The sequence below is a fragment of the Vicia villosa genome, unplaced genomic scaffold, assembly GCF_029867415.1.
Source record: "Vicia villosa cultivar HV-30 ecotype Madison, WI unplaced genomic scaffold, Vvil1.0 ctg.002056F_1_1, whole genome shotgun sequence".
In the NCBI taxonomy this organism is placed as follows: Eukaryota; Viridiplantae; Streptophyta; class Magnoliopsida; order Fabales; family Fabaceae; genus Vicia; species Vicia villosa.
Window position 1 is genome coordinate 291341 of NW_026705824.1, and position 10128 is coordinate 301468.

At 37.7% G+C, this 10128-nt stretch overlaps 2 protein-coding genes across 4 annotated transcripts; one reads left to right on the forward strand and one right to left on the reverse strand.

Annotated features, from left to right (window-relative positions):
• The first annotated feature begins 1988 nt into the window (after positions 1-1988).
• On the forward strand, positions 1989-2762 carry LOC131637622 (uncharacterized). The gene has a single exon (XM_058908229.1). The coding sequence runs from the start codon at positions 1989-1991 to the stop codon at positions 2760-2762; it is 774 nt and encodes a 257-aa protein (XP_058764212.1).
• Positions 2763-3312: 550 nt separating this feature from the next.
• On the reverse strand, positions 3313-9417 carry LOC131637612 (beta-amylase 7-like). Of its 3 annotated transcripts, none has more exons than XM_058908211.1 (11): positions 9106-9417; positions 8252-8880; positions 7552-7842; positions 6676-6753; positions 6272-6475; positions 5983-6177; positions 5282-5446; positions 4733-4993; positions 4145-4363; positions 3749-3968; positions 3313-3612 (listed from the first exon to the last, which is right to left on the reverse strand). In XM_058908211.1, the coding sequence occupies exons 2-11, from the start codon at positions 8702-8704 to the stop codon at positions 3584-3586; spliced, it is 2115 nt and encodes a 704-aa protein (XP_058764194.1). In that variant the 5' UTR covers positions 8705-8880; positions 9106-9417; the 3' UTR covers positions 3313-3583. The 3 variants fall into 3 exon arrangements, with proteins under 3 accessions (XP_058764194.1, XP_058764192.1, XP_058764191.1); XM_058908209.1 differs by having other exon boundaries at positions 8252-8885; XM_058908208.1 differs by having other exon boundaries at positions 8252-8919.
• Between the last annotated feature and the right edge of the window lie 711 nt (positions 9418-10128).

The window sequence follows — 10128 nt, forward strand, 5'->3', positions numbered from 1 at the left end:
GATCTTCACCCCGAAATTATTAAAAGAAGAAAGGAAGCAACAAGTAGATTTTGGACAAGATTGAGAATTAAAGAGAATATGTATGTTCAAAAATCTAGATTGAGATGGCTTAAAGAGGGGGATTCCAATAGCGGTCTTTTTCACAAAGCTATGAAGGTTAATAGAAATCATAATCACATCGGCCCGATTAATTCTTCTAGAGGCATGTTAGATTCGGTGGAAGGGATTAAGGAGGAAGTTTTTCATCATTTCTCAAGTAAATTCGGTGGTTTTGATGAGGGCCATTCTAGGCTTGACGGGATTAATTTTGATTGCATTAGTGAGGATGAGAAAGGTTGGCTTGAGAGAGAGTTTCAAGAGGAGGAAATTTTGGAGGCTATAAGGTGTTGTGATGGTTTTAAGAGCCCGGGTCCGGATGGTCATTCCTTTCTTTTTATTAAAAAGTGTTGGCCTATCTTGAGAAGGGACTTTTTGAGGTATTTTCAACATGTTTACAATGGAGGAGAATTGTCTAAGGTAATTACTTCTTCTTTTTTAGCTCTAATTCCGAAAAGTTCAAATCCGTTAAGTTTGGATGATTATAGGCCGATTTGTTTGGTGGGGTGTATGTACAAAGTGGTGGCAAAACTATTGGCGGGAAGATTGAAACATGTGTTGAATTCGGTAGTTTCGCATTGTCAAAGTGCGTTTGTTCCGGGTAGACATTTGCTCGATGGTGTTCTAGTGGCTAACGAGGTGGTTGATTATGCGAGAAAGGAGGGAGGTTCTTGTCTTCTTTTCAAAGTAGACTTCGAAAAGGCGTATGACAAAGTATCGTGGAACTTTCTTCGATATCTTTTGGTCAAAATGGGTTTCGGAGCTAAATGGAGGAAGTGGATGGAAATATTGATTTTCAAGAGCAATATGTCGGTGATGGTTAACGGTAGTCCAACAAAGGAATTCGTTGTTAATAGAGGATTAAGACAAGGATATCCGTTATCTCCTTTTCTTTTTGTTTTGGTGACGGAAGCTCTTACGAGACTAGTTAGGAAATCTATTGAGATTGATGAATTTGAGTCTTTTGTTATTAAAAGAAGATGCGAGGTGGACATTCTTCAATTTGCGGACAACACTTTGTTGGTTGGAACGGGGACATGGAAACATGTAAAGGCTTTAAAGATTGTGTTAAGATCCTTTGAACTTGTGTCGGGTCTTGGTATAAATTTTCACAAAAGCAAGTTGATTGGTATTAATGTGTCCCCTATTTTTTTGGACGCCGCGGCTTATTATCTTTCTTGTAGGGTGGAAGATAGCAATTTTATGTTCCTTGGTATTCCTATCGGTAACAACCCTAGGAAGGAAGCGACGTGGGCTCCATTAGTGGAGAAGATGAAAAAGAAGTTATCCGGTTGGAAGACTAGATTTCTTAATCTAGGTGGGAGGTTAACTCTTTTGAAGTCTATTTTGAGTCCATTATTTATCTTCACTATGTCCTTTTACAAAATGTCGGCTAGTGTGGTAAAGGCGATAACGGCGATTCAAAGCAATTTTTTATGGGGAGGTGGGGGAGAGAAACGGATTATTCATTGGGTGGGTTGGAAAGGCGTGACTCTTCCCATCGTGAAAGGCGGATTAGCGATAAAAAATATTGCCGAATTCAATTTGGCTCTTTTGAACAAATGGAGGTGGAGGATAGTGCAAGGCCATAAGTCATTATGGTTAGATGTGCTAAAGGCTCGGTATGGTGATTTGTGCTTGCGAATTATGTGCGATGGAGATGCTTTCAAACTCGCTTTCTCTTCTTTTTGGTGGAGAGATATTTTAAAGGTTAGTTGTATTTCCTCTAATCCTTTAGATATTGATCCCATAGTTTCGACTTGTAATTTCATTGTTGGAAATGGTTATAATACCCCCTTTTGGGAATCTTGTTGGTTGAATAATTGCTCTTTAAAGGAGACTTTTCCGGATTTTTTTTGGCTTCTTCTTTGAAAAAAGTTTCGGTAGCGGTTATGGGTGGGTGGAATAATGGTAGTTGGAATTGGGGGGATCTTGGTATTTCGATGGTGGGTAGGGACGCGGTCTTTTTAGATTCTCTTTCGGTGTTGAAGAATTTATTGGACTCTTTTGGTAGTTTAAATACTTCCAAAGATTGTGTGGTTTGGTCTTTGGATTTGGAAAAAAGATACACGGTTGCTTCTTGTTATGGTTTGTATGCTTCTAGGCGTATCCCTTATGGACCTCCGACTAAGGGTGAGGAGGCCTTTAATTTATTGTGGAAAACGGAAGTTCCGTATAAGATTAAAGCGTTTGGTTGGAGGCTCTTTTTGAATAGGTTACCTACCAAAGATTCATTGGCGCATAGAGGTTTAGCTTTCACAAATAATAATTTAAATTGTATTTTTTGTGAAGCTCATGTGGAAGAGGTGGATCATCTATTTTCTAAATGCATTGTGATTAATTTGGTTTGGAATGAAATTGCTTCGTGGGTGGGTTTTGCGGGTTGGAGGGAGGAAGATTGCGCCTCTTTTTTTGTGGATTGGCATTCCTTGAGTCGTGGTAAAAAGCTTAATAGCGGCAAATTGGGGGTGCTTTGGTTAGCCACAGCTTGGATTGTTTGGTTAACTAGGAATGCTTTTTGTTTTAGGGAGGAAGTGTGGAACATAAATAATATGGTTTGGAGTATCAAGTTCTTGGTTTGGAGGTGGTCTTCATATGGCAATATTACATATTCCAATTGTTGTTTTTACGATTTTTACAAAGATCCTTTGTATTTTATGTCGTAAGTGTAATTAGTTGTAATATTGTTTTTGTAACCTTTGAATGGTGTGTAATTGGGTTGGGGAACCCTTTGTTCTCCTTTCAATATATCTCTTGCTTTCAAAAAAAAAAACATTACGTGTCAAAAATAATTTATTATTAAATGATAATCATCCAATTTTTTTTAAACTTACCCCGTTAAACCAACTCAATTGATAGCCGTACAAAAATATCAGGTGTGAGACACATGTTTGAACCCGTGACATCTCACTTGTTCACCTTTAAAAAGTGAATTCCAACCACTAAGCTACTTAACCAAAAAATATATATATTTATATAGTTAAGGCTTAAATGTCATATTAATTGTTATGAGTTATTCCAAGCTTGTTCTGGTATTGTTTATTGTAATCATAGAAGTTTAGAACTTTATTAAATTTTCATATCAAGGATTTGCCATGATTTTCATTCGATGCACAATGAAAAATTGCATGTCATCAGCTCATCCAATCAAATTTATGACATTGATAAACTAGCAATATCATTATATTTCTCTACTAGATTACTACTATACTGATATTGATGCAATGTACAAAAGTTGTAGAGATCACTGTAAAGGCTAATACTGGTCAGAGTTACAATGTATGGACAAATTTTACATCCAGATTCTAATCGGAATAGTTTGATCCCATAAAAAACCTATCCCCAGTCTAACTAAACTATTTGATTAACAACTAGTATGTGCCACAGCAAGTAACAATTCTATTCTACTAATCTGTATCAGAATCCTCCAACCGTTTTGTAGAGGGAACTATAAATACAAACTCCACAAGATTCTCTTTTCTGCTTGTTAAACCTGAAGATCCAGAACAGCTTCTCCTGCAGTGAGAAAAGACAAATCCATCAACCCTAAAACTTGTTAATGTCAACTGATATAAAACTTATTCAATACTGTTTTACGTACAAATCAATAAGAGGCTACAGATACATTTAAAATTTTCTTGCATTAACTTACCATGCATTCTCTTGACAAATCGTTCAAACTCTATGAAGTTTTGCCGCTCAAGAAGAAGTGAACTGAGCCTCAGGTATGTAAAGGATGAAAAGTGCCTTCCATCTGGATCATTCACGGGCTTGGTATTATCCAAAACATTGTTATAGCCAACTCTGTTTAGGCAAGGAAGTGCATTCTCACTGACGACGGGTAGTCCAACATCCCACCCGGCATTCAACAGCTGCAATATATAACCAAAATGTGTATGTATTTTAGATCACACAGCTTTTTATTCTAAAACTGTATTTGGCACATCCCAAATTTGTCTTATGATAGAACGGCTACTTCTTAATGTAATTGCTTATATGAGAAATCAATTAGATACAAAATTAACTTAATCAAGGATTAGATACTAACTTGCCATACTAATCGCTCAGGGTCAGCATATGGCTCTGGAAAGCTCTCATGTTGATTCACCGTGTGCAGGTCAACACAAGCAATGTTTAAGCTAACTCCATTTCTCTTTAACATTGCAACAATTGCCGCATAGCCATCTCGATTGCATGGATTATAATACCCAGCAGTTAATTCAGCGGCATGACTAGCAGTCTTGTACCACCAATAAATACCTGATAGCTGTATTGAAATTAAAATATATCAAACATACTGCAGAAGGCCACAATACAATTGAGAAGTTCCTACAAATGAAAAACTCCTAGTCAAATTGAGAAAGCAGTAATGTAGCATTGATTTTACACTTTGGTTCTATTTTTTTCAGGTTTTAACAGAAAATGTTTTAGGTTACAAGAACAAACAACAACCAAGCCTTGCTCCACTAGTTAGGGTTGGCTATATGGATCAAATGACATCATCATTCTCCAACAAATTGAAAAACAACCAAGCCTTATTCCACTAGGTAGGGTCGGCTATATGGATCAAATGACATCATCATTCTCCAATAAATTGAAAAATTATCTTCACGTTACAATTGTTTTATTATCTTACCTTTGCAGAAATGCAGGACCCCTCAAAAGCTAATTTTGCCAAAGAGAGTACCCGGTTTCCATGATCAACTAAAGCCTGAGAATACCAGTTGAGAAAAAACCTGCCATAGAAGCCATCATAATCACCCCCATCGCAAAAGAAACCTGTTTCGTGTGGCTGAGAATTATAGGTACCCACGTTATCTGGCCCTCTAGCCCAAATAGTGTGGCCTCTTGCTTCTGCTGCTTTCCTAAGACTTTTCAACATATACTGATCATAGCACTGCACAGAAGTGAGAAAGATGATGAGCACACTGGTTAAAAAGGTATTGGAGCTTCTGAGGTGAAAGCATAGGCAAAATTAGCAACAATAAGTGGAGAATACAAGTAAAAGAGATGGATCCACAGTCTGTGACAATACATTGACAGCAAACAAAGAACATTTAGCTTACTCATATACAATGAAAAATTGAATCTGAAAATTGTCACATTTAGATAACAAATGCTTAAAGAAGGAAAAAAACCTTGTTTTTTTTATTAAAAAAAAAAGTACATTAAAGAAAACAATTACCTGGAATTCACCAATACCAGGATATCTCCAACCATGCTTTACTGGACATGATGGGTATCTTAGCTCTCCACATGGACCTAGTCCAACTTCAACAAGCGAGATAAAACCATCCTCAAAATACTCGTCAAACTCTATCCGGAAACTTCTCATGAAATCAAAATAAACCTAAAAAAGAGTACAACACACAAATTGCATGCGTTAATTTTATTGGTAGAACATAAAACAGAAACCATGTGTCCTCTCACTTCCTTGAAAAACATCTCATAAGTAATTCAAATGGATTCATTCAGAGAAAAAAGTGATTTAAGGCTAGCACCATAATATGTATATAGGAAGGATTAAAGCCTTCTCCATCACAATGTTATCGATGGCGGATTGCATACTAAGGCGGAAAGCCAAAAAATCCATCATATGGCGCCCACATATCAGCCATAAAATGCAATGGTGCCGACATATCCGCCATAAAACACTGGTGGTTGTCAAAACATCAGCCACCTTAATATGCCATGGTGCCGCCATGGCCGATATTTGACAATACTGCTCCATTTCATTAAGCGTAAGCAAAACTCCATTTCATACCAATCCCATTCAGTAATAGTAGTATTAATAACAACACCAACAGCAATAGTTGTTAACAACAGAAGCAACAACAACTAAAACAAACAACAGTTGTCATAGTCAGATTATAACGTCGTTATTACCTCAACAGCATTCCGACCTCTCAAAACACGTTCCTTATCTATTCCCCAAGAAAGACATTCAGGATTGCGTCTTCCCTCTCTATCCGTGAAAAAAATATCTGGATTGCTCCTACCAATTTCAGCAACCCAATGGGGCAATGGAATACAAACATCATCACCAACATTGCCTCCACATTCATGAAAAGACATGACAACCTAATGAAATGTAAACAAGACAACTCACTATCAAAGCCAGACTGAATCAGCAAGAGAGTGAACCACAATGATTAAAGTAGTTTATAAAACCCACCTGCAACTTAAGCTTAAGCTCACGCACCATTTGAAAGAGTCTCTTGTAACCATTCCAATTATACTCCTGTGGAGTATGTGCTTCCACTATTCCCCACCAGCAGTCTACCATAACACCATCAACATTTGCTGATTTCAACATCCTCAGCTGCTTTAGTAGACCATCCGGATCAACAAGTTCACATTTAATATTGATCACTCCCAACTGTCAATAATATAGATAAAATATGGTATATAATGTTAATTGACGTGTACAGATGATTTCCAATGATGATTTATTTATTTCACCTAACAGACTTATAAAAAATTCCACACAATATATTGAGAACAACATATTAAGCATGACTACTTACCAAGAAACAAAACTTAAAATAACTGGATATTAAGAGTATAATCATAGCTTACTGGTAGCATCACATAAACAGGAACATATGGGGACCCGGCAAAATCACGTTCTGGTAATCTAGCTGGAATGTCCAAAATCTGCAAAAGATAAAAAAATGTAAATCAATGCCAAGAGACTTACCTACAAAAGGCACTATATTGAAATAATATAGTACAAAATAAAGGAAGAATATGCCCTTTTGGATAATCATTCATCTTTCTTAACTGTAGGGACTGATTTTCAATGTGGAGATTAGCGCTTACTACAAAAAAAGAAAATAGGAAAAATAAAAAATAAAATCTAGAGTTCTGCAGAAGCACAGAACCTCTAGCCTAAAGTCATTCTACTTTTTCTTCTAAATTCATGTCTGCCATACACTATCTATCCTTCCCCTCATATTCTCCTTCCCCCCAAAATGAGTTCACTCCCCGCTAATCTTCTCCAGCTCACAATTCGTAAAGCTTAAACAAACAAAAAATCCTCATTAACTTCAATTAGATACCCCTGACAAACCTCGCCGTGTGTTTGTTTATACTTCCCAACCCTTTCCTAGCAGCACATGCCATAGTAGAAGGGGCCTAATACATCCAATGGAACAAGTTGAAAAATATTAAAGAGGTCAAGAGGGTCACAATGACAACCCAGATAAAATTCATAAAGCAATAAAGATGTTATATTTTCAATACGTAACTTTTTGTATTAAATGCCAATTTAACATGTTCTGCATCTAAAATTCATGAGTGCAAATTTGATATTAATATGTAAAGAAATAATAATAACAATAATGTAATAGTAATGTAGCCACCAAATCACTGCATCAACATATTACCACAGCAAAAGGAAGAAACTTATTTCTAAAACAAATCAACAAGAGGCCAAACGGCTTCATTAAATACCTGCTGCTCATTAATGGTATCTATTGAACCACCAATCACAGGTGGATTGTCTCTTTGCATTTTTCCGTCCCTTAACATAGATGTTTGAGACCGGGAACTTGAGGATAGATCATAAGGGGATGGAGATGGAGCTGGAACGTAAACATCTTTCATTGGACATGCATTGTACTCTAAAGGAGTCCTATTGCCAGTAGCAGCGCCTCTGAGGGAAACAGACGGAGGGTGTTGGGAAGGCACGTGGGATGATGATGAAGTAACACCTGCAGAACTGCCGCCAGCTGGTACCTGACCCTGCAATGTTGAGAAGAAAAGGTTCCAATATGAGTGTTTTTCTGAGATTTGTCAGAACTGAAATTCGCAGATAAATAGCAGCAATAAGATTTGCAGAGACACAATGGTAACAAGCCATTGAAAGTTAAAAATATCAAATAGGTTTTACTTGACTAAGCTGAGAACTCAACTATATAACAAGTGCCAATAGTTAATGTCAACACTGCACGTAAAACTAAATAGAGCTCTCTCCAAAACAAATGTTTATAAGGGTTTTTTGATGACAGAACAGGGAAAAATGATCCGGTCATAATACCTGTTTTCATGGAGAAACTGCACATGATGCCAGATGCAAAACGAAAGTCACAAAATCCAATTACCATTAGAATTAGAATCGGAAAAGCATAGCTTTAAAATTGACAGGTAATACCTGAGATTTTGAGGGAAAAGTAGTGCCATCTGGAAGAACCACCCATCCAGCTTCCCTAGCTAGAGCAGCAATAACATCATTTATGTCAGCCCTAACCCTAAGATTATAGTTACCATGCCTTCGAAGCCCTGCCAAGATCCGAGCAGTGATAGCCCTCCGGCGCCTTTCTCTTAGCTTAGTCCTCTCTTTCTCTTCTACCGGTCTAGATCTTCGATTACCTCCACCTGGAGTGCCTACTTGCTCTTGAAACTCGTATTGCTGCTGAAACCTGTTGTCACCAGCTCCAGTTCCCATCCCACTCCCACCATCAAACTCTGCCACTTGTAAAGCATTTCCATGCTCACCTCCATTTTCCTCGTAATCTTCGTCCTCGTCATCCTCGTCTTTCACACCCATTCCCATTTCTCCATCATCCTCACTCATTCCAACCAGCCTTTGCATATCAGTTGCCATAATCCCAAATCTGAACCCTCAATAACTTAATTTAATTTAATGTATAAATATCCTACCAATTCTGTTGATTCTCAAAACCATCAAAATTTATCAACGCCCTCCATTTAAACCCTAAAAATTCATGTCCAAAGGAATTCCACAGGCTTCACAATAACACCACCAAGTAAAAATGTACTCTTTCCTTAAATTAAATTAACCCTTTGTAAGGAATTTTTCTGTAAATAATAAGGAAATGCCAAAATAGGACACCTTTGTAATTAAAAATCACTACTTAATTCACTAAAAATGATTTTTTTTATCTCTTTCCCTAAATCATTATAAGCTTCGATACCAATAATTTACAAGAAAACAAAATGTAGAGCCATTTTGTGATAAAAAAGCACGAAGTTACGTAGATTTACCAAAAATACTACGAGGTTACCATCGAGATCGAGATCATGATAAAATTAATGAATTCTCCGTCGATCGGTCTTCTCTTTGCTGGATCGTTAAGAACTCCGTCGGTACCGAAATTCCCGGCGACCGTCGCGGAATTCCAGTCGGAGAGTGGATTGCGGTTCCGGGGAGATCCCGGCGGCGAGAAAGGGGCGAAGTCTGGCCGACGGGGATATGGTGGCGAACGTGCGAGTGAAGCATGCGAGATGCGTCTCACGAGGTAGGGTTCTCGCTCGTGTCGTGTGTGTGGAAACAAGCGTGTTTGAGAATTTGGCACGAACGAGGCGTGCGAGCTACTACCATTCAAGGACCTTGCATGCACGTGCGATGAATTTCTTTTCCTGATTATTTGTTTTGATCCTATTTATTCTAGTTTACTTTTTTTTCTTATATGATGATTTTTTTCAACCAACTAACTATTGCATTAAAGCGTTAATTTGTTTTAAAAACTATAATTTTTGAGCCTAAGGGCATGACATTGTAGTAATAGTTATCATAGTTTGATATGAAGGCGGTTTTGGGGAACCAATATAATCCATTTGAATTTGACTCTATCCCTAGTAATCATCCATAAAGCTCAACATGTGGTAGTCTGAGAATTTGTCGATAAGGAGATCAATATCGGGTAGTGGGTACGAGACCTTGTGACAAGCAGCGTTCATATAGCGTTCATATAGTGAAGTTCACACACATGTGTCATATGTTGTTTGCTTTCCTTACTAATACCATGTTGTCTAGCTAGGTAGGATATTTTGTTTCCGTAATAAACCCGACGTTGGATAACTAGTGTGTTTCCTCTTCAATGGTGGCCCTCTTCTCCTCGCCAATTTGTTGTTTCCGTTGCGCCACTAGTTTGGCAAAGTGGTGGATGGCAAGGTGATGGCTCATCGCCTTAGTATATATCCCGGGCATATAAGAGGGGGCTCAGGCGAACAAGTCGAGAAGGAGTTGGCCGACTAGCTCATGTTCTTCTTTCTTAGTAAGCAAAG